Raw genomic sequence first — 26,026 nt, forward strand, 5'->3', positions numbered from 1 at the left:
ATCCAGTGTTTCTTCCAGTTCAATGGATTTCGTCATTGGACCACCCCTAAAAGTTTCAGTAGTTTTCTTGAACCATAAAGAACTGTCTCTAGTTTCCTTTCTACTCTTAAGACTACCAACTGCCTACCAAGTATTGTCACTTTATGGAGAAGAAAATGTCGAAGAATGTAAAATATGAGACGAGGATATATTCAATAGTGTCAAACATGAAATCTTGATTTATTGTTTCATTTGATTAATGTCTTGGTTTCCTCTCCTAATTTTAAATACTGTCTATTTAAAATAGTATCTATTTCACCATATTAAGTATCTCTTACTTAAATTCTGTCAAAAAGCTTTGATGTAAATATCCTTGTAGTTAGAACTTAAAGGCAAATATAGGAAAGAAACTAATATTAGGACCACGTCAAAGCAAAAACAAAATTAAAAGAATAGGCTTTAAAACATAATTACTGCTTCAAACTTTGATAGAGACTTAAAAACTGGTTGGCCATTCTTACTTCCTAAGATAGAGACTGTTGGCAAAAGAAATCGGATTCTCAATCTGAGTTACTAGTGTATGTTATACTAGAAAGGGCTATCCTTTTGTTCTGATGGAAACTTTAATATGGTTTCAGAGGAGTTGATTATGCATACATCAGTTCCTACAGATAGGAACAGATAGTACAGGTGTTTCAACCCTCTACACTAAAAGAAAAAAAGAGCTGAGAATTAGTTTGGCAGCAGGCAGTACTGCCTCATATGTTCAGGTCCTTTTCTAGCTGTTCCATTCTACTAACCAACCCATGCAGAGAAATGAAGAAACAGTGCAGTTCCACCTGTCTTCCTCTTTCAGCCCTTCCTTCTAATGTTCAAGTTATATAAGCACATAACTATCATTGCATCTCTATGTCTTCCACGGGGAAGTGTCAGAACTACTGGCCTTAGGGATAGAAGGAAGGCCACCAGAGCAAGAGAGGGGGTATGGAAACTGGAGTGGGCTTGTCTCTCCACTTCAAAACTACACAGCTGAGCTTATACCACAGTATTCCGGTGTCTGTAGGGTGGAGGAGGCAGCACAGTGCCTGGCTTCAGTGAGAACTCAGAGAGGTATTCAGGATTCTCTGCCACAATGGGCCGGATCCGTCCATTCTGTTTATAAAAATATTTTGTGCTGTACTCCTGCAGGTAGTCTGGGTGCTGAAGGGTGCTCCGAGGCGGCAGGCTGTGGTTCCAGTAGTCAGGGTTGTCAAATGCTTTCTTGGCCTTCTCTGGCACAGACAGTACGTTGTTCTTCAGGTACTCAGCATTCCCCAAGGCGTTGGCAAATGTGTTGAGGTACAATGGCTCATTCACATACTCATCCTCTGCCTTGGGTGGACCACTAGAAGCCTTGTGATACTCAGGATTATCCAAAGCTTGAAGGTCTCCATTTTTTCTTCGAGAAACAAAAGGATTCTCTTCCACAGGATTCAGGTATTCTGAAGGCACACAAAAATAACAGTTAACATATATTCTCTGGAAAGTGTCAGATGAAGGTTATAAACAAAGGTCAACTTGTTTGTTGAGAACAAGAAAGTCGCACACTTGTTTCTCACAGCTATTTGTGGATTACTAAAAATGTTTATGTGGAACAGAAATAACAAAGTTAATAACAAAACAAGGCAACAACAAGGTGAAGATCGGAATTCCTATCTCCCAGATTGTTTTTCTTTTCTTCTTAATTGTCTTTCCTACATATGGGACCAGTTATTTTAATGCTTCTTTTTTCTGGAAGTCAGTAATTTATATTAGAAAATAAGATTGCCTATCAGGCTAGAAAAATGTAGAGAAGTCGGAATTCTTATAAAGCACATGGTAAAACAAAGGACTAGTAGCTTAACTCCACACCACACTGAATAAAGTGAAGAAATAGTTGTTTTAGACTATATGGTTTCCTGTGAATGTCTGTACAAGTAACAAAGATCCCACTGAACTTTTACATGTAGGAAGAAGAGCATCTAAAGAAAAAATGAAAGAAAACATCTAATATTTTCTAGTTGGCTCTCTTGATGTTATATATGAAACTGCTTAATAAGAAAGTATAATTATAAAATTATTTTCAATATTTAATCATAACGGAAAAATAGCAAACTAAGTTTGAATCATATTAAATAGCTGTTTTGTATCTTGAACCAGTCATTTAGTGCCTATTTTTGTATGGCTCAGTCTACTAAATCCATCTGGTATAATAAGTATTAGCCTAAAATAAAAAAAGATGATAATTAATGCTGCTCTCCTCAAGCTTAATTGCATCTCTGTGTATATAATATAGATAACATATAAACATATACACACAGATGTAGCAGATACTTTTTTGGTTCTTGCTTTTACTGCACACACAAAACACTAAGTTATTCCTATTTTTGAGTCAGAACTTGGATATGGCACAAGTCTTTGTTCAGATGCCATCATTCTGAAATAAACTTTCTAAACCCTATACTTAGCCCAACAACATGTAGATGACAAAAATTCAATCAAGTTCCGAATATAAGCATTTTAATAAAGTTAACCATTAAGCATCATTTGTAAAGGTCGAAAGGCAATAATGAATATCCTAGATTCATATATATATATATATATATATATATATATATATAAATGAATTAAAGAAAGCTCAATAATTTATAAAACACTATTGATCCCAAATGACTATCTTGTGAAAAATGAAGTGCAACCTTTACTTTTATAGCTTTATAAATAGTAAACTTGTATTTTCTTTTGTGAATACAGTCTACTCATCTATTATCCTCATGTAAACTTACATAACCATCTGGTTATATATGGAGAAAAAACGTTATGGTTCAATGACAATCTTCCCAGATTGTCTGCTTTCAAGACAATCTGCCAAATCTTCAGAAAACCTACATATGTGTCACCAAGATACAGTTCATCATTAAATTAAAACTTTTCTATATCTTGACAGATTATTTTAATTTATAATATGTATTTAGGGAACCTCTAAATTATACTTGATAAGTGAACATAACCACATAGAAAAGGACTCATACTGAGCCATAAAATAGATTTTGAAGCTGCCACTGAAGACTCTGATAGACATGATCATTGCTTTCTTTTTTTTAAAGATTTATTTATTTTATTTTAAAGTCAGAGTTACACAGAGATAGAAGGAGAGGCAGAGAGAAAGAGGTCTTCCATATACTGGTTCACTCCCCAGATGGCCGCAATAGCCAGAGCTGTGCCGATCTGAAGCCAGGAGCCAGATTCTTCCATATCTCCCATGCAGGTGCATTAGCCCAAGGACTTGGGCCATCTCTACTACTTCCCCAGGCCATGGTAAAAAGCTGAATAGGAAGTGGAGCAGCCAGGTCTTGAACTGGTGCCCATAAAGCTGCAGGTACAGCTTTACCCATGATGCCACAGCGCCGGCCCCATGGTCATTGTTTTCTAATAACAATCATCTGTCCTATCCATTTCATGATGCCATTAACATGGAAGAAAGCACCTTGTGGCACTCCAAAAAATATTTTGAATCATTTGATGTGGATGTTTAACAATTCTACTCTAACTTTACAAAGTCATTGTTGTGTCTTGTAAAACCACAACCTGTTATTTTCAAGACTTGGAGGTATACATATAGGTATATAAATGTCACATCTTTAATTTTTGAAAAGTGTCTTAGAAGAAATCATAATTTCCCATAATAAACTATATTATTCAAGTGGCACTATTTAAATGGATCAACCAAATCTTTTATTGGTGCTATCAAAAGCTTCAGACAGGGGCCAGTGCTGTGGCGTAGTGGGTAAAGCTGCAGCCTGTTGTGCCAGCAGCCCATATGGTTTCCAGTTGCACCACTTCAGATCCAGCTCCCTGCTAATGTACCTGGGAAAGCAGTGGAAGATGGTCCAAGTGCTTGGGCCCCTGCATCCACGTGGGAGACCCAGAAGAAAGTCCTGGCTCCTGGCTCCTGGGTTCGGATCAGTTCACCTCTGGCTGTTGCAGCAATTTGGGGAGTGAACCAATGGATGAAAGCTTGCTCTCTCTGTCTCTTCTTCCCCTCTTTCTCTCTTTCTGTAACTCTGCCTTTCAAATAAATAAATAAATATTAAAAAAAAAAAAAACTGGGGCTGGCTCTGTGGCACAGTAGGTTAATGCTCTGCCTGCGGTGCCAGCATCCCATATGGGCGCTGGTTCTAGTCTCGGCTGCCCCTCTTCTGATCCAGCTCTCTGCTGTGGCCTGGGAAAACAGTAGAAGATAGCCCAAGTCCTTGGGCCTCTGCACCCACATGGGAGACAGGGAAGAAACACCTGGCTCCTGGCTTCGGATTGGTGCAGCTCTGGCCGTTGCAGCCATCTGGGGAGTGAACCAATGGAAGGAAGACTTTTCTCTCTGTTTCTCTCTCTCTCACTGTCTGTAACTCTACCTCTCAAATAAATAAAATATTTAAAAAAAACTTCAGATACTTTTGTTCAACAATTCTAACCTTTACAATCTCCACAGTAATCTATTAAACCAGTGGTTCTAAAAATTTTGTGACATGCTACCTGGCTGAAAAACCCTAATACAGATATGTTTAGTTAGTTCTTCTCAAGCTTGTTTATCCACATCACATGAATATGTTGTTAAAAATTCAGAATTCCTAAATGGGCCCTGAAATTCTGATTTCTTAAAATCACCCAAATAATGTGGAAGCTGCAGATTCAAAACCATATTGTAAGAAGCAGGAGCCTTGATCTCTTTTGGGTCACACATGCCATATAGTTGAACTATTTGCCAATTTCCGTTCCATTTTGATGGGAGGGGATATTGAAAAACAATCATTTCTCAACATTTAGTTTGTACCTTGTTTGGGTTTGTCTCTCATAGGAGTCATGTAACCTTCTTCATCCAGTTCTCCTCGTGGGCTCCGTTCTGGGGCAAACACAGTGGGGTCAGCACTGTACCTCTGGGTGCTGCTGTCCTCTTGGATATGGGGTGCCACCGGCTTGCGTAGGGTGCCGTTACAACAGGAATCGTCAAAAATTTCAGCTGTGGCACCCTGAGCAACTGGAGCTTCTGGGATTGTGCTGGTCGTGGCTCTATAGGGCACAGAAACTCCTTGTTCTGCAGTGAAACCCCCATCTCGGTACACAAACTGGTTCTGGTGATAGCAGAAACAGAGTTGGAGGGAAGTTGTTGTTAGGAAAATTAGTACAGAGTGAATGCTAAGAACAAAAAGGATATCACATCTTGCTTTTCAGAGAAGTCATAGTGTGAATTGATGTGGTTTCTTTACCTAGTTGCTAATGATTTGAATTACAGACTGAAAACATCTACAATTGGATTTTTTTCTTAAAAGGTAAATAAATCATAGAAAAATAATTTGGAAATAGATACTTTAGTTTTACTAATATCTGATACAATAAAAATATTTGATGTCCTTCTCTCACAATTGCCTATTTTTGGTGTAGAATTCAGTGAATTTTCATGGCATATAGTGTGGTCATTAGTCGTATACAATTCCCATTAAGAATAGAAGTAGACCAATAACATTTAGAACGTCCACATTTTCTTACTGCTTTTTGGTTACTATTACTCTGCGGAGAGTCGTCACTGAGAGTCTGGCTTTTTAGCACATGACCTATCCTCAAGGAAGTAAAGATAAGCTCCTCACTTGGAAGCATAATTTATGAGCCAGGTAAATCCCTCAGATATCAATCAAAAGCTAGTGTTGATGCATGGTATCTCAACTTTGGATTATCTACAAAGATAAAACACACCTCAACTACTGAATCTATAGCAAATTCTTAACTCACTGTTGGCAAAGGCAAGATGAAGAAATCATGGGGAGACAGGAGAGAGGAATCATGGTAAGCCAAGACCAAAAAATCCTAAAAGATGAAGGCTGATTGTGAAATACTTACTCCTGACATAGGGGTGTAGGCAGGAGGAGGGCTGTGTCCAATTTCACTCTAATAGGAAAGAAAAATGGAATGATGGATATAATAAGAGGCAATATGAATGAAAAAATAAAAAAAGACAAGACAAGAAAAATAAAAGGCACATGCATTGTATGAATCAAAGGGAAAAATGTGCACAACAGTGAATTTCCCTAAACAGTAAAAATGTATGCATTCTCACTGCAGGCAAGTTTATTCATATGTTTTGAAGAAATTAACATTTCAATTCAAGCCCTGAAAAGAAAAATTATATAGAAAAATTAAATTTTTTCAATAGATTAAAATTAGGTTCACAGAAATATTCTTCTTATTAACCCTAGAATGAAGGGAAAATCGGTAAATACAGTTGTAAATGAGGGAGTTTCCTTCTTTATGTGTTGAGTGACTGAAATTGCCACTTAGCACCATATTCACTTTTATAAGAAATATGTTTAGGATATAGATGTAGAGTTCAATTTGTCTACAACAATTTTTGCTATGAAGTTACAGTGATTTTTCCACTGTTTCAGCAAAGGGTCAACTTCTCAGCCTGTCCTTATAGAAAGACATATTCTTTTGTCTTCAGTATGCACTATTTTATTTTCATTCTTCTTTTAAAGTTAAGAAATAGCAGAAAATTTGGAAAATCAATTCCTTTCCAAGAAACACACTCTACATTACAATCAGTCAAAACTATGTTTCAGTGGTTGGAAAAAATACATCTATAGTTTTACAGCCTAATACTCCATCTTATGGGCTAAGTGAAAGAAGGAATAAAGTAAATATGGAGGACAATATTTCTTAGGGCAAGGAAAAGGTACTATATGAATCCCAACCTATTTCTTCAAAATGTCATATATATTTTATATATGTACATATGTATTTCATTCATTCATTAAACACATTTCTTGACTACGTACTATCTATGTGTCAGGAAATTTTCCACCTTGGTAGGCTCTGGGAATAATGAATAAAATGGACCAAAATGGTTAATTGTATGAAGTTTGCATTCTCTACATGTCAACTTCAAGTGAAGAGAGATGACTAAAATAAACCTCCAAGGCACCTACATCTTTCACATAACACACAGCTAGATATTCCAGGTGAGGGTTTACATAGGTTAGTGATTCATAAAACAGTCTAAGGCTCATATAGCCCCATGGAGATAATTTAATGGCAATCAATACAATTAGATAATACAATTTCCTTAATTAACTTCATCTGTTGGACTAATCAAGGAACAAGTTCTGAATCTGTGTAATGAATTTATATTTTAATTCTCCCCACAACTAAGATGTCATAGTGAATATTGACCTAGTTCCTTCTCTAGTAACATACTATTACCAGCAACTATATTGAGGGTTATGACATAGAAATCTATAAAACATTTAATAAGTAGTATTGTACAACATGCAGATTATTTTATACATTGTTAGAAGCCTTGGGCTACAGTGCCAATTGCGAGTGGTATGAGAATTTGGTCAAACATGAAACATCCCAGATCCTTCATTTCCATCTTTGGCTTCTCTATTTTTAGTGAAGATGAAGTAAGATGATGCATATAAATGAACTCTGTAAACTCTGAACTATTATATAAATGTAGAGGATATATAAAACTTAAATATTCACATCTACAAATTGAAAATTTAAAGTCAAGCAATCAAGATGCCAAAGCTACTCATCAAAGAGGTGTTTTTAAATGCTTACCTGTTCTCTGATTATCTTAAATATAGGCACAGTTTGCTATCTTTTAGAAAGATAGGAAATCAAATACATTTGTTTATAAATCTGAAAAAATAAATTTTCTGTACAGGCAGTGACTTGTAAAATATAAGAAAGATATAGTTGCCTGGTAGGACTTTATCATATTATAAACCCTGCTTTACCTTCACCATGAAACTTCAATTATTTAGCAAGTACTTAACAAATACATATTAAATATTTACAATGAAAGCATAGGCACTGTGTTAGATGCTGGAGATACCATGACATGGTAGGAAAGACATAATCCCTGACATTTTGAAATTTGCCATGATATTACCTGAGATTATTAAAAGACAATATAACAGTAAAATTAGGCTAAATTATTTTCAATTATGTGAATAGATAAGAGGGCTTCAAAAATTTCATAGAAATTTATATTATGAAAAAACTATGCATAGATTTCAAAAATTTCAATATCCCCCCAAAATTCAAAACTCCATTTTCCAAGAACTTTTTGAAATGCCTAGATATATCAGAAAGCAAGCTATTTTAAGTTATTAGTCATTGTTAGTGTTCCTTGACTTCTTATCTTCCAAGAGTTGCTGTACTGGGTCATGTTTGACTACAATCATAGCTGAGGAACTAGCATTGATTGCACATTTTGCATTTCATAAAACTGAAGGGATAAGCATTCAAATGAATAACTCACACGTCATTCTTCATCAGGAAACAGTTTATTATCTATATTCATGATCTGGGCTAGAATGCCTGCAATTGTAAAGGCATTGTGATAAAAAAATATCTGGACCTCTTTCAGTTTGTCTGTTCCAAGACATGAAGCGAGACTCTGCCCTATTAGGATGCATCCACTGTCCCTGCTTTCACAAGTCTTTCTGTCAGCAACCTGCCAACTCTGTATCTGGACATACTGCCAAATAGCATCACAGTAATTCGAGAGTCTTCATGCTTTGCTCCGTTTTCCGCATTAAAATAGAAAAAAAGTGCTATGCAAAACCCTGTTAGCATTCATTGTTTTAAGGGTTACTGGCTGCTTTTTATGCTTCTGTTTCCTTTTTTCCAGTTTGCATTTTTAAAAATCTGTTTTCCATGATAAAAAGCACCTCATTCATTCCCCCTGGAAGGGCAAAGCAGTTCCAAGGGAACATCTGTGAGGCCAATTAGCTGGGCTGGAAATGTGATATAATTGTTGTTTAAATATATTTAAATTACATGTTAATCGCTATGTCATAATTTATAGGCTTTGAAAATAACTTTTTGTACTTCAGAGCCAAGCCAGATTTCACTGGTTTCTGCTGTTTTTAGTTTGCAACAAGCTCTTCTATTCCTCTCTCCCTCAATTCCCTACACTTTAGAGCTGAACTTTTAATATTGGAAAGAATGACAGCTGCAAGTAAATTGGTTGAGTAAAAATTAAGATCTTCACAGCAGTTAGAATGAGCTGGAGTGACCTTAAAGTTCTGAGCAGAACAAAGCAGTGCTCTCAGTTAAAAAGCTTTTGTTTTCTCATTGTGCCATTTTCTGCTGTCCATCAAAGCCCAGCTTTGCAGATCTTTAGGAAGCAACACTGGATGCATCTGTTCAATTAGCTGGTGAGGGGATTTACTGTCAGCAGGACAGGGATAGAAAGAGGTGGGTTATGAAGGTGACATGGAGTTTGCTCCTGATGGGAGATCTCTAAGGGTGATGGATACAGTTGAGTTTAATTTTGTGACCACATCAACAGGATACTGAATGATTAACTTGTACTTAAATGCCAGAGGTTATGAAGAAAGCAAGAATCTACAAATACATCAAAGCTAGTGATCAATGCACTTTTAAATACAACATCTTCTAAAATGTACTTTTTAGTTGAGTGATAAATATTTGAACCTTTGTCTCATTACATGCATGGTACTTCTTGTATTGTTTAATATTTCTCTTAAGAAATTTTAAATTGTTAGCCAGATGGAATATGTCTTATTATATTATTCAAAATTACCGTACAAATTTAACTTCTTAGCAAACAAAAATACATGGCTAATGCTCAACTTCAACTACATTAAATGTGTGCCTAATGAGATACAATATTATCTTTAAATATTATCCTCCATAGTAACCAAAGGATTATAGTTTTTAGGGTCAAGAAATACTGCAAATTGGTAACTAAAATGGAACATATATCTGTAAAATATTGCCAATATATCATCACTAATTTATTATCCAGATACTTCAAAACAGTAACTATTAGGGATTCTCTACTTTGTATCCTTGGCATAAATGGTTACACTCTGATGGGCATTTTCACAGGTCAGATAGCAGCATAGCAAAAATGCTTTTAGTGTTATTTACAATTCCTGATGCATGGTGGTAACTCTATGTCTCAAACTGAGTACAAAATACCAGTGCTCTGAGACATCTAGTTTTAGAATATTCATTTGCCATAGAACAGCCAGAAGACAACAAAGTAAGGTATCAAAAACTAGTAACGACTGAGAGAAGCCCCCTAAGGTTTCAGCAGCTGACTTAAATATAATGAGATGTACTATACATAATGTCTATTATCTATTCCTGTATTATTTATTTCTTTGCTATTTATCTATTTGGTTTGATTATGTGGACTCTGTTTTTTGAAGACACTTTTTACTCTGAACACACAACGAATATATACACAAAGACAAAACAATCATGACCCTATGATCCACTTGAAGAAATATTGACATGGGCTTTCATTCTTTATCCGCTTTTTTGGAAACCTCCCTTTTTCTCCTGGCCCTCATCTACTTTCTTATCTTCCTTTTTCCTTCCCCACACTGTGCCTCAACTGTTTTCTCAAATAAATTCTCATGGTTTCTCTTTCTAGTTTTAGTAAAACCTAATGTCAAGGAGGCATCCAAAACTCATTATTCAGTATAAGACTCTAACAATTTTACAGTAGTATCCCACTCAGTTTATTTATATTTAAGTTAGTTACAAGGACTTAAAGTAGAAAGAAGTCATAAATACAATGTTAAGAATTAATCGTGTACACATGTGCACACACAAAGCTTTCAAACAAAAGGAAAATATGTATTATGATAAAATTATGCCTGGGTTTCAAAATTATTTTGCACCAAAATAAATATCTTTCAATTCCATTTTCCATGAACTTTTTATGTTTTTGTATTGTTTTGTTTAGGATTTATTTATTTATTTGAAAGGCAGAGTTACAGAGAGGCAGAGGCAGAGAGAGAGGTCTTCCATCTGCTGATTCACTTCCCACGTAGCCCCAATGGCCGTGCAGGGGCCCAATCACTTGAGTCATTCACTGCCTTTCCAGGCCAAAGCACAGAGGTGGATTGGAAGTGAAGCAGCAGGGACTTGAACTGGCATCCATATGAGATGCTGGCACTTGCAGTAGGAGGCTTTATCTTCTACTCCACGGTACCAGCTCTCCATGAACTTTCTGAAGTGCCCTCATAGATGTGTGTGCATGTCTATTCAGTCCTCCCTAAATGTGCTTTCTTGACCTAACATGATATTACATATATGTGTGTGTACACATTTACCTACCTTGCCCAGAGCAAAGCCAGCTTTGAAGCAGAAAGAGATAGTTTAAAGTAACTGGAGGACACAAAGATTTTCCATAACAGCCTTCTTGCTTATGGATTTATTGTTCCTAGTACAGGAATTAGTCAATAAATTCCTATTCCTGCTTGACTGGTGGCAAGTAAACTATTGTGTCCCCAGGCAGCAAGTCCTATACACTTTCCAAATGTTGATAGAACAAGAGGATATTCCCCTTTAAAATATTCATGATTAGATGAGTCAATAAAATGAAGCTGAGTCTTCCTCCTTTTACACTTCTCTGCTTTGAGTCACTGCTCTGGGCAGTATTATAAGATGGAGTCAAAAATATTATTAACCAGAAAGAAAAAGGGCAATAAAGAAACAATTTACATTAAGACCAACATTCCTTATCTACACTCAACTTATGTAATAACATGAATTTTATTACTCTCCTTGAGTTCAGTAATAACACAGAATTTATCTCTTGATCCTGGTACCAATTCTAAATTTTTGTTTGGTTAAGATAAGTTATTTTGCACGTATAGATTTCTTTTAAAAGCATGTTGTGATAATAGAAGTCCTTCCTAATTATCACTTAGAAACTCTTACTGAAAAATGCATACAGCTAGAAATCTAAACAGGACAATTTTCAGCAGGTGTCTACAGAGTTCTTTTCACTTAGAGAGGGAATGGCATTTTTTTCAACTTCCTATGCATAAGTTTAAGAACATATATTTCTATTGACATAGCTTTGTTTAAGGCTAGACATGAAATCTCCAAACAGTTTTTATTGTGTTTAAATTCATGATTAACCTGATGCTTCAAGTGAGTTCTAGAGCTGTTCCTGTTTGAGTAATTTTATCCCCATCATGAAGAGTATTAATCCATGAACAATGAATACGCTGGGTTGGGCAACTTTTGATGAGGAAAATTCCACAGATAGCACAAACAGCCTCATGGAGTTCTCTATCTCTAGGGCTGGAGTCCTCCATATTTTTCACTAATTCACATAGACTTTAATAAGTTCCTTAATTTCTTGGGCCTTGGTTTATTTAGCTCAAAAAGGGGGGAGGGATGAGGTAAAGCGCAAACAATGGGAATGATAGCTTCCAATGACAGAATTATTCACATGAAAAATGAATATTCTCCTTTAAGCCGACACTGTTAGTTATTATTATTATTATTATTATTGACAGGCAGAGTGGACAGTGAGAGAGAAAGACAGAGAGAAAGGTCTTCCTTTTCCGTTGGTTCACCCCCCCCGATGGCCGCTGCGGCCGGTGCACCACGCTGATCCGAAGCCAAGAACCAGGTGCTTCTCCTGGTCTCCCATGCGGGTGCAGGGCCCAAGCACTTGGGCCATCCTCCACTGCACTCCCGGGCCACAGCTGGCCTGGAAGAGGGGCAACCGGGACAGAATCCAGCGCCCCAACCGGGACTAGAACCCGGGATGCCAGGGCTGCAGGCGGAGGGTTAGCCTATTGAGCCGCAGCGCCGGCACCCTGTTAGTTATTAAATATTGTAAAATGTGATTACATTAAAACAACATAGCTTATAAAGTTGTCTCTTATGCATCTTTTCAAAGTACTTTAACCACCTTTTCTTTGTTTTTACTGAATGGAGTCTCTACAAAGTGTTACTTAGCCTTTAAGCAACATATGGATGTTTGTTCTTGGGAGGCAGAACTATACTTGGATGATGATTATTGAAATGCAATTTTCAAATGATAGCTTATAATATAAACTTTTTATTCTATAGATGGAGACACTGATGTTCCTAAGATTAATTTTTCAAGGTCCCACACCTAGCTAGTGACTGCATTAGAAATAAGATTCCCTGTTTTCCTCTGTTCTCATTATATCTTACAACCATGAAATCAGCATCTAATAAACACTAAGAAGTTTGTTTTAGAGATGCATTTTTAGGCTTTTCAGGAAAAAATATTTCTCATTCTTAATATGACTGAAAGCAGTTGCCTTAACCACAATGACATTTATTCAAGCTGAAATACATATTGATATAATCTTAAGGTGAATTTAATGGAGCTTTAATTTTAGATTATATCAATTTTCTTATTTAATAGGCTATTGATTTTAGACAAAAGGAATACTTTATAATATTAAATGCTGTAGGACACACTAATTAAAAGTAGAGTTTATTAAAATGATTCTTTATTTACAAAACAGTTTTCCCTCCATATAAGAGTATATATTATTTCAATATTCCAGCTATAAAAGCCAACCATTAATCATCAATATCTACATATATTCTTACTGCAGTTGGTATACTTCTGCCTACATTATGTTTATCTCTGTAATGTCTCTATGGTTAGATAATGTCTAGAGACTAGAAATAGTTTTAAAATAAGTAACCTGTAGAACAGGTTTGAAGTAAGAATGAGAAAAAAGGACTACAAACATTGTGTCTTAGATGCCATTACTTTAGAATTGTAAATTTAACATGTTGGCTTGGCTATAATAGGTTTCTTTTTGTACTATTAGAAAGTGATTAAATCTCAATTTTAGGCTTTCCTTATTTGTGCGCATGTGCATGCATGAATGTGTGTATTTGTTCATAGACATACTAAAAAAATAATAGCTTAAAACAAGATGACAAAGGCTTATTTAACCCACTCTAATACACTGTCTTTTACAGACAGCTAATTTGTGTGCTTGCTTGTGCATTGTTTTTACCATTTTCAAATATGGATATTACTGATCAGCAAATGAATTTTGTTCAATGAAACTCCATGTACAATAGAAATATTTGCTAGCAGTTATTTAGTTATTTCACTCATTTGTTAAGTTGTAAGACAAGAGCAAAATGTTCAAATTGTGTCTTTAGCAATAATCCATGCTTGAAAACAATAATGATGGTATTTAGAATAATCCATGTGTGAGAATGTAAAAAACATGAACATAACAACATAGTGGGGAATGGAGAGCACATAATATGGGAATTAAAACTGCAAATTTTATAAATTTAACTGTGGCATGTAGATTTTCTTCTGTTTTAAATGATAGATGTTGGCCACAAGCAAGCAATTCAATATAATACAGATAATGCCTTTCAGTGTTCATACCATTTCGATGTGGACCAGTTTGGAAACATCATCAGTTGTGCTAGGATATGCAAACTGTTCACCAGATAAAAACTGATTTTGTAACAATGGCTCATTTATCAGACTCCTGCACTTTAAGCTACCAGGTGGCACAGCTGTTGCTGTAAGTAAAAAGATTTCTAACAGTCCACCTGGAATTAGGACAGCTGGTTTTTGTGGGCTGATCTGAATAATGTTCTGTGGATACTTGGGTACTGCTACTGACAGAGCAAACAGCACATGACCGTCCCATCAGCCCAGAGCAAACACTAGTTACATTTCACTGAAATGGGCTGGTATTTACAACTGATCTGAGCCAAAATGAATATCAGATTGAAGGCAGAATCCCTAGAGAAAGCAGCTCTTCCCCAGAGCTACTTGTTGACCATAGGCTAAGCAAAATGTCCCTAAATCTGATTTTGCTGTGTATGAAAAGGACGAAAAAAATATACAAAGAATTCCTGCAACTATTCATGCTGCACTTTGGGATTTCCTGAAATGAAAAGTGACCAAGACTTTTAGTTCTCCATTTTCGCTATGTGCTGCCAAAGTCAACCAGATTAGCCAGGATCATGGCTATAGCAATTTCCTTTCCAGAACAGTTAGCACCTTACTTTGAAAAATTTAAAAATTAAATAGTCCTAAAACTAGAGAATCTGACATAAATATGTAATGGATGCCATAAAATGGCCCAATCACATGCTCTCTGTTTTCTGCCAAGGTAACAGAGATGGCAAGTGACTTTGCTTAAGACAAAACAGCCAGTTTCTAACAGGAAAAAAATCAGGTGGCTGAACTAGAAAATCATTTTTATGGTTTACTATGCAGAGAAAAAATTCTGCTGGGGATCCTTAGACTATGTCTTCCTAAGGCAGGGGCAGCCCAGGCGAAGCTATCCAGCAGGTGAAGGTTCATTTATTAAAGTAGGCTTCTCAATGTTAATCCTCCTTAATAGAACCCGGGGCCCATTTATTTCTTCCCTAGTTCTCTAGGAAATATGACTATACTGTTTTCTTACTCCTGGTGTACTATTCTGGGTTAGCAACTCACACTTCAAAACAGTCTCTCTTAGCTATACACTTATCTTCTCTTCAGGGACTTGTCTTTAGCTAAGCTGGAGGGTATCTCTTTAGTCTGACAAATTAACGAGGAGCATTTTGTCAAAATGTGTTAGTGGATCACTTGGACCTACCTCAGGTAACACTGAACTACTGACTCTCAATCCATACCCATAAAATTAACTGCTGGTCTGACATCCCCACAGGAACATTCCTGTGACATTTCAAATGTCAAAATGGAAAAGAGTGTCTCTCCATACTTCAAATGAGTCATTTCTCTTCCTCAGCTTGATCAGGGGTGTTCATATCATATCAAATTGTGCAAGTCAAATATCTTAATTTACATTTTAACAGTTTTATTTATTTAATTAATTTAAAAGAGAGCACATGTGAGATCTCCCACCTACTGGTTCACCCCTCAAATGCCGGCAGTGGAAAACTCAATCCAAGTCTCTCATGTGGGGACAGGGATTTTACTAACTCGAGCCACCATCTGCTGCCTCCCAGGGTACAAATTAGTAGGAAACTGGAATCAGAAGCAGACCTGGGACTTGAACCCTGGCACTCTGGTAAGGGCTGTAGGCATCACAAGCAACAGCTTAACAACTCCAACAAATGCCTCATCTTAGAGTTAGTTTTGATGTCACCTCTCTCTCACTAATATCTCCAGAGTTCAACCCATCTTTCCATTCTCATCGCCACTATTTTAGTTGTTTTTAAGGCACCATAAAATTTACCATTCTAATTAGGATGCTTTGAGAGCAACAGACAGTGCTATTAATAATTATGTAATGATAATGGGAATAGATCAGGGCTTCCTCTGGAAAACAGGCATGTATGATAAATCTTAATGATATACTATTTTGGCTAGGCTAGAGCCTTCCAACTCTCCTTGATCTTACTCTTTGCCATCGCACCAATCTAATATTCAAAATTCATCTCCCTGCTTAAAAATCTACAAGAACTAATATTACCTTCAGGCTAAATGAAGTCTCAATTTTCTTGTGGCATTGAAGACTTGTAATAACTGTGATCCTCTCCGATTTCTCCAGCCTCATGTCTCTTCCCTCTCTTCACTGACTTACAAATGAACTACCAGCAGTTCTTATGATAGGACATTCCCTCTAAAATCTCCAGGTACGACCCAAATTCTAAGTATTTCTTCAATGTTCTCATTGACTTCTTTGTCTTAGTACATGCCAATCCCATGGAAGATTATCATTACCCTTGTTATGTTTGATTATTGTTTCAACAAATATTTAACAAGAACTTAGTATGTACCTCACAGAAATAATTTATCAACTGTATCCTAATTGTTTATTTCATTAATATGTCTTGTTTGTTTAACTATGAGGCTATTTAGAAGAGATTTCAACTCTAAGTTACCATCACATCTATCTTTGATACTTAGCACAGTGCCAGGGGCACGGACATGGTCAATGTTCAATAAAGAAAGATGTCTTAAGACCAAACTCATCAATGACTCCATTGATGAAAACCTCAGGGTCTTCATTTAGTCAGTCAGATATGCTTTAAAGAATGCAGGATTTCAGCACTCTTTAAATTATAGATTACACATATCTCACTCCACAGATAGTTAAGGGTGGATCCTAAATTGAAGTTGAATCCAGATGCAATGATCTGACTGTTATATCACAGCTAGTATACTCCCCTGTCAATATCAGGTACTACTTATGTAAGCATTGTTTGAAATCTTCATTCTAACGTTAAAACAACAAAACATATTCTTACAAATGGTGAATGGTTGCAAATACAGGGGACATTTCAAATTTAGCTATGATAGTTTGGGATTCTATTACTAATATGACACTTTTGAGATACCATTTATTTCTTCTTTGAGGCCTGGGAAACTCAGGTTTTGGCTTTATCCTGAAGAATACAAATTGTTAATTAAATATAGTGGGAAAGATAGATCTTGCAGACTCTAGGCAGATGCAAATGTCCTTTTTCAACAAGTGCCTCATACCACCTTCCTACGTTTACATACTTTGAGGTATAGCACAGCCACAGAGTGAAGGGTATTTTTACATTTTTCAGAAAATATGTTTAGGGTAATCATGGCTTAGTATAGAAATTCAAACTGTATGTCAATGAAATTCTAAATCAAAATGAGAGTTCCATCTTTGAAAGAGTCCAACAGAACAAAGTGTTTGGTTACAGAAAAGCACCCTTACCCATGCTACACTACTGTGGAATGAAACCATTCCGAAATCTCAGAATCTTCATCTGTGGAATGGGAATTGTAATGCTTGCTCTTTTTGCTTTATGAGTATTGCAGCTTCATGTTTATGTTAAATATCTTAAAAAGAATACTGTAGTACTGTGCATTAATGTGTAACATGTTTATGTAGCAAGTTAAAGAAAATAAAGTTTGAATTTTCTAAGTATCACACAGCCATACTAAATGCTGCAAACCAAATAAGCATATATTTCTTATTTTGTAAGCATAAAAGGATTCAGTTACATGATAATTTGTATGAAAGCAGCTACATGATTGTTTTGCATATTCTGTCACAAATATCATTTGAAATAACTATCAAAATTATTGGGTGTTATTGGCATAAATAAAGTAGTGAGGAAGGGCAGATGTTTGGCACAGCAGTTAAGTTGCATCTTGCGATGCTTTTTTTTTTTTTTTTTAGATTTATTTATTTGGAAGTCAGAGTTACAGAGAGAGAGAAGGAGAGGCAGAGAAAGAAAGAAAGAGAGAGAGAGAGAGAGAGCGAGCAGCCTTCCATCCGATGGTTCACTCCCCAATTGGCCACAACAGCTGGAGCTGTGCCGATCCGAAGCCAGAGCCAGGAGCTTATTCCTGGTCTCCCACATGATGCAGGGGCCCAAGGACTTGGGCCATCTTCTACTGCTTTCCCAGGCCATAGCAGAGAACTGGATCGGAAATAGAACAGCTGGGACTCGAACCGGAGCCCATATGGGATGCCAGCACTGCCGCCTGCAGCTTTTTACCCACTGTGCCACAGCGCAGGCCCCAAGGGATGCTTTCATTTTACATCAGAGTGCCTAGTTCAAGTCCTGGCTCCTCCACTTTCCATCCAGCTACCTGCTAATGAGCACCCTGTGAGGCAGCAGATGACAGCTCAAGTGCTTGGGTCCAGGCCACCCAGGTGGGAGGGCCAGATGGAGCTCTGAGCTCCTGGCTTTGCCCTGTCCCAGCCCTGGTTGTTGCAGGTATTTGGGGAGTAAACCAGCAGACAGAAGATCTCTCCATGTCTTTCTGTCTCTTTTTCTTTAAAATAAAAAATAGAAATAATTTACATGCTTAATCGAATGTCTATAGAAAAACATACCACATTTAAACCCTAAAATATTCCTTTAAAATTAAAAACGATGTTTTTTCTTAATGCAGCACTAAATCAAAGTAAAGCCCCTCAGAACTCTTTCATGACTTAGTCATAGAAAGGTGTATATTAACTGTCCAATAATAAATTCCTTAACCAACTAAAATGAGTAAGGGACTGACCTAACAGTAGAGGTTATGGTAAACAGAAAGAAAATCTTTATTAGTTTTGCTTTCCTTAGATGATGAGGGTGAGAGAGTCAAGGGAACACAAACATTATAAATTTACATTTCTGCAGAGTGTGTGTTGGCCTTGATTTTCTTGAATCGCTTCTTCTGAACACTTGAAAGCATGCGGACTCCCACTAAGATCTGTCTGCGAATTCACACAGAGGCATTGTCAGCAGGCCAAGGAGAAGCCCTCAGTGCTGAACACGTGCTCAGATTGAATCTTCTCTTCCCTATGATTTCTGTCTTTTCAGAGAAAGCTGACACATTAAGAGAAGCACATAGTCATGTCGAAAATGTTTGAACTCTCACACTCTGTTTGGTGGTGCAAGAATCCCTATGTGACACTTCTTTAATAAATTGAGATCTGAAGCATTTTTAGATTTCAAATAGATAAACATTTTGAAGAAAGCTGCGTCTTGGAAATAGAGTATCAATATTACAGAAAAATGTTCAGGTTTGCAACTATAAAGTAATTCATTAAATGACTTGAAGTCAGAAAAGAATTAAATGGAATAGACATTTTCTATACCCAATTGGCCTTTCTACTAGTGACTACCAAACAAACTGAAGAACAAGACAAATGAGAAAAGCCTCTGGTATATATCCTGGGTTGTTTTGTCCTTTATTTTATTAACAGCACAATTACTATTTGTCATTTGTAAGCAAAGATATTAAATCAAGGTACCCCTATGTTTTGAAAAAAGAAAATATTAATACTTGTCCTTATGAATATAATCACAAAGGAAGGAATACTATGGTTGTCTTTCTTGCTGTAAGCCTTAAATATTTGTCATCCAGGATTTTCTTAGGAGTGCTTTTGTTTTTATTATTTAAAAAATATATGAGTATTTCCATTTAATTATTGTTTATAGCCATTGTCTGTATTCCCACTAAACTATGGTCTTTTTGCTTTTTAACTTGTTAAACTTCTTGGTAAGCTATTAGGCTTTTTACTATAATGTGATTTTAAAATATTACCTCAAAAACTAAAAAACAGAAAGAAATGGAAAAAGTAAGAGAGTGGGTTGGAGGAAGGGAAGGAGGGATATCATTATGTTCTTAGAACTGTATCTACAAATCATACTGAATCTTTTAAAAACTAATTAAAATTAAAATTTAACAAATAAAAATATACACGACTTCTAGTAATGATCTAATTCATTACTATCTTTTTTAGAATAACAAGGTCTTTAGAGAACAGTTACATTGGTCCTTCTCTTTTCCAAAGTTACTTAAGTTCTACAAAGATACTTGGTAGCTTAGATTTTAGTAAGCAAAATGATATATTCTTGCTATAAACAATAAATGAGAAGAGGACATTCTGATCATTCCTAGAACTGACCACTTAAATTCTTATTGAAAGGTGCTCAAAAGTCAGATGAAAGTAATTAAAAGTAAGATTATCACACTGGCAGCATCTAGGATTGTTATCCAGTCTGTTGCCATGCAAAAGCATATTGAATGTCAATTATGCGGGAGAAGATATTTCCAAGAGAGCTTGACATAGGCACAGGCTGTGAATTATTTGCTTTGAAATGCCTTCATATTCTCCTGCTTGGAAATTCTGGTCAAGAGAAGAGCAAAAACAAGTGCCAAGCTCATCCGAAGCATATGGTCAGGTGAACATTCATAAAATGTTTATTAGTTCCCAAATAAAATTTTAAAACATGCCAGGCCATCTTTCTCCAGAAAGGAGGAAAGAAGCACACTAAATGAAAGCTTCCTTGTTATGCTAATAAACTTCCAGAGTCCACCCCATCCATCCCAGAAGCCCCAGAGGAGGCTCCCACTAACATGCTCTTTGAAACCAGGAGCACATTAACTCCTGGCAGCCTGTCCTGCAGGATGCTGTCTAATCTCCGCTGCCCAGAGCTGGATTTACCGTGAAGTAATGACGCTGAAGCTTCAGGCTCTTCAATAATAGGCCCCTTCCAAGACCTGGTGAAGAGCTCAAGTCATCGGTTCACATGATTGTGTAATTTTTAAAATTTTACTCTGTAAACTATAAAGTGATATTTTAAAAAGTAAATTTTAGAAAGTAAAACTTTGAAAATTTTAAGGATTTTGATTAGCAGGTAAGAATTGCATACTTTTATGGGGTACAATGCAGTATTTCTTTATGTCTGGAGCCTGTTTCTTCTCCAGTTCCTGAGAGAGTGGATAATATGCTATTGTGAACAATAGTCATCCCATTGTGCTGCGGCGCACAAAAGTAAGGATTTTATTTTGCATTCTTTTTCTCAAACAGGCTCCACTCTCACACTTTTTTTTTTTTTTTTTTGACAGGCAGAGTGGACAGTGAGAGAGAGAGAGACAGAGAGAAAGGTCTTCCTTTGCCGTTGGTTCACCCTCCAATGGCCGCCGCGGTTGGCGTGCTGCGGCCGGCGCACCACGCTGATCCGATGGCAGGAGCCAGGTGCTTCTCCTGGTCTCCCATGTGAGTGCAGGGCCCAAGCACTTGGGCTATCCTCCACTGCACTCCCTGGCCACAGCAGAGAGCTGGCCTGGAAGACGGGCAACCAGGACAGAATCCGGCGCCCCGACCGGGACTAGAGCCCGGTGTGCCGGTGCCGCAAGGCGGAGGATTAGCCTAGTGAGCCGCGGCGCCGGCCCCACTCTTACACTTATAAAATTATAAGTGGATGGTCCCACAAAATCTGATCCACAACTCTGCTCTCACTGTTCCTGACAATGTTTCTTAATGCTTTTTCTTTATCAGAAATCTAGCAGCTACAAGCAGCCACCCTGCACATTCAAAGGGTTTCATGGAGTAGTTTTTCGACAGGAGAACATTCATTCCATGACTCGGCTCAGAAATCAGAGTCAGGATTCGTATGAGAGTCCTCCAAAACAGTTTGTGGAAAAACAGAATTAAGAGATAGGTTTATTTTTGGTGCAAAAACATTTTAAAATCCTTGCATAGCTTATCCATAACACATATTTTCACCAACTTTTTGAAGACTCCACGTATGAAGTAAAGATACAAATAATAACTATTAAAACTTCACTCAAACCTATCTCATTTTGAGGCTTATGCTAACTAATGACTCCACAGGTCCTTATCCTGGTAACAGTGACTGAACCGTCTTTGGAGGCACTGCCCACACTCACTTGATCAGGTTCAATGGTGATGCTCAGATTGCTCATTTTGACTCAGTCTCAACACCTTTCACCTTGGATATCACTGAATATCTTAGCATTATTGTTTCAGAGCTTCCTCCTTGCCTATGAGCTTATCTCTGCTGCACTTGAACTACCATATGGCTATACCTTAGCATCATGAAGAAAAACTCCCATTACAAATTTTAAAAAGACCTCTTTTTCTGACAACACTGTTGATTCCATTTCTGATATTCTTCATTGCATTGATTTCCTTTCTCATAGTCATCTGCCTTGAAGTAAACAAGATTTGGGTTTCAATCCTGTGTCACATACTGGCTATGCCACAAGCTACTCAACATCCCCAGTTTCCTTTAGACTAAAACTCAGAAAGAATGACCCCTTCTTTTTGTTAGTCCCATATTTTATGTGAATTTACAAACAAGAACCTAGTGTAACATTCAGTTCATAGTAGGCATACAACATTAGTGTTTACATAATCGCATAGAATGGTGTAGACAGCTGGATAAAAAGAAAGAACTTCCCTAAATGCTATAATCATATACTCACTGATCCTCAGTATAACCTTTAGATCCTTTTTCAACTGCCCTATCAGTTCTCAATTCTTGTGCAATTTTGATTCCTCTCCTCCACTGATAATTTCCTTGGTGCTACTGAACAATCAAGTTTTCAAGCAGAATGGTGTTTCTAAAAAGCCATGTTTTCTACACCTGTAGTGAGTCCTCAGCTTTGTCCATAAAGCCTCACCAGCACACTTCCCCATACCTCAGCTGATCTTTTGAAGCTTCCTGACACATCCCTTTTCCTGAATCTCTGTCTACAGCTTTGCTCTGGAGTCCCAGACTAATCTGGAAGGAAACATCTGAGAAGGACACAGAGTGGAGAACCAGGTCCAACAGCACAAGACTGTACACTTTATGTTGTGACCCTTCAATCTAGTCTACTAGGTCAGTTTTCAATCACATGTGCCAAACTCATGAAGCGCTGGTGTGAATTATTTTTGTTGTTGGAGAAGGCAAAGGGACTGAATAATGGATGTTTAGTAAGGGGAAAGATTCAAGATATGAGCACCACACCAAGAATCTGGAACCAAGGAAGAGAAGTGCTACCAGTTGTTGAGTCATGAGTTTGAAGTGCTTTCCCTAGAGTGTGCTGAATTTTCATAAGTAGCTATGGGAGATGCTATCACTATTGTCATTTTAGAGAGGCGTATACTTGGAGGATAGGGAACTGGCCAACTGTTTACACAACTACTTAGTAGTGCAGCGTAAATTTAAAAACAGGCAGTTAGACTTCAGATCTCCTGGTAAACTCTGCTACTGGTTTATCTAATTGCTTCAGCAAATAATTTCTACCCAGAGAATTCACAAAGAAAGGGAGAAGCTTGAATGTCTCCCATCTGCATAGCTTATCTGATAAAATTTCACCTAATGCTCAAGGGACAGAGGAACTTCCACCTGACATTTGGGTTAAACCTTATTCTTGGGATAGCACTATGGCACAGCAGGTTAAGCCACTGTCTGCAGTGCCAACATTTCAAATGGACGCCAGTTTGAGTCCTGGCTGCTCCACTTCTGATCCAGCTTCCTGCTAATGCGACTGGGAAAGCAGTAGAAAATGGCCCAATTCCTTGGGCCCCTGAATCCATGTGGGAGGTCTGGAAGAAATTTCTGGCTCCTGGCTTAAGCCTGGTCCAACCCTAGCTGTCGAGGCCATTTGGGGAGGGAACCAGCGGATGGAAGATTTCTCTCTCTGTTCTCTCTCTCTCTCTTCTTCTCTCTCTCTTTCTCTCTCTAAATCTTCCAAATAAATAAATAAATAAATATATTTTTAAAAAACTTATTTTTCCATATCCAAATTTTTTTCTTGCCTAAGGTCAACTTTTTTACAAATTAACTGGAACTTTCCCTAAGTCACTCCAGAATTTTCTCCACCTGTCCACTTTCTCACTACCTTTTGTTATCTCTTTGATTACACTGATTATACTAGTTCACTCCAAGAATGTTTGGATAGCCATTATTCTAGAAATAACCCATCTACCTCTGACCTCATGTTCTGTCTCCTTTCTTCCCTTTGCATGGAAAATTTTCAAAGAAATTCACACTTCTTGCCTTAACTCTTTAGTCAATTTTATTCTGCTTTGTACTAGTTCTAGATTCTACTGAAACTGCTCTAAAAAAGAATAGTGATATATCATAAAATGAGAAAAATAGTGATTTCCAAGCCACCATGACATACCTCACTTGAGCTCTAGATGCACAGATCTGATAAGCACAGCTATTTATATTCCAAAGTATTAATTTTATGTCCTTATTCTACTCCTCTATTTTCATACATAATAGCAATGTTAAGTTCTCAGTTGCTGGTTTAGTAAAATTGCTCTCACCCTTCTTTCCATTTCATTATGCATCATTCACCCGGTACCCAAAACCATCAATGACATTAAACCTTACATCTTATCTTCTCCGTCTTGGAAAGTAACCAGTCTTTCATTGTGTTAGTTCATACATCCAAAAGTTATCAGAATTTTCTTAGTAGACATAAGAAAATTGCATCCCTGTATACAACCTTGATTTGTTCAGATAATACATCATGTATTTTCCTAGGCTCTAGACTAACAGTTTTTCACTGCAGTTTCTAGGCTATTTACTTATTTTTAAGTTTCTTGTGGCAGGGTTGGCTCCAGCCTTAGTAGGCATTCATTAGATCAGGAACATAGTAGATACTTAAATAAATGTTTGGTGAATGAATAAATGATTGAATGAATAGATGTTCTTTGTCACTTGCCAGGATTAAGCATCATTTGATAGAGGTAAGTGCAATTTCCTGTCTAAATTAGTAGATATGTAGCCACTACCAAGACCATTCAGACAGCCCCTTAAAGATCAAAATTAACATTTATGAGTAATCTGATGATAAAAAAGGTCAAAAAGTCAAAATCCTTTACTGATGCACTCATCTTTAAAGTACTGAGTATTGACCTTATAACAGTGATGAAACAGCCAAGAAATGTCAGAGGCAGAGTGAGAGGCAATGCATCACTGTAGCAAAGAGTACAGGCTCTGCAGATTTGAGAGCCAGGCTGCCAGGTTCTGTCATTTCAGAACTGTGCCTCAGTTTCCTCATATACAAAATAGGCAATAAAATATTCAACATATAATAAAAATAGTAATGGTAAAATAGCAAAAGAGAGTCAAGAGTGAAATCTAGCATCAAATGTGTTTCATGATTTTAAATACATGTATAAGTATCAGACAATATGGTATCTATGATAAGAAAGGTGATAATAGGTCTATTTATTATTTAAACTGAGTAATTATATGTATTAAATGTATAGATATATAAAGCACATATTTAATCATCAGGAGTAAAAAATGAATTTATTCAATTCAACCCAGGAGTATCTAACAACTTGATCTCTCTCACACAGAACTACAGTACCTGGCTCTAAATAAAAAGAAATTCTATCAGGCTTCAGACAAATCTAAATTATGTACATCTCAACATCTCCAACATGCTAAGAATTTTAAAATACATTTTCTTCTTCCAGGGAGTGAAAACAATCAAGTAAGGATGTTACTAAACAATGCCTTGATTATTGTCAGAAAAAGCAAACCAATTTGGTTGTGGATTAAACTTCAAATTTTTCCCTTCTTTGATCTGTAGTACTTCTTTATCACAATGTAGTACAGTTTACATCAAAAGACAGGTTCCTAGTATTTGGAATTTTTCCCACAGTGGTCTACCCATCTCTCATTTCAGCCTTTGCTCAAAATAATAAAAAGCTGGTCAATAGCCATTCATTTACCGCGTCTGTGTGAAAACAGATCACAAATTAGCTTTTCTTTTGAACACTTTGGTATATCAGAATTCTAAACCTAAAAGGGAAGTGTTCGTTTGGGCAGGTGAGTGAGAAAACGGACTGAAAGACAAGATGCTTGTGATTAGGAAATGTTCAACTGCAGCAGGTGCACAAAGGAAAGCTGATGAGGAAGCCCACCCCCTACTACCCACAACCATCTTCTCCACTCTTTCTCCTGAAGTAATCAA

General features: G+C 36.9%; 1 protein-coding gene across 1 annotated transcript in view; it reads right to left on the minus strand.

The window, feature by feature from the left end:
* Positions 1-1,014: 1,014 nt before the first annotated feature.
* Positions 1,015-26,026, minus strand: part of ERBB4 (erb-b2 receptor tyrosine kinase 4) — an 812,545-nt gene continuing 787,533 nt past the window's right edge. Inside the window, exons 26-28 of the mRNA XM_062197030.1 lie at positions 5,887-5,934; positions 4,826-5,123; positions 1,015-1,460 (exon numbers count right to left, since the gene is read on the minus strand). Of these exons, the coding sequence (XP_062053014.1) occupies positions 1,015-1,460; positions 4,826-5,123; positions 5,887-5,934 (792 nt within the window). The remainder of the gene's footprint in view (positions 1,461-4,825; positions 5,124-5,886; positions 5,935-26,026) is intronic.

The sequence above is a fragment of the Lepus europaeus genome, chromosome 1 (genome assembly GCF_033115175.1).
Source record: "Lepus europaeus isolate LE1 chromosome 1, mLepTim1.pri, whole genome shotgun sequence".
NCBI lineage: Eukaryota > Metazoa > Chordata > Mammalia > Lagomorpha > Leporidae > Lepus > Lepus europaeus.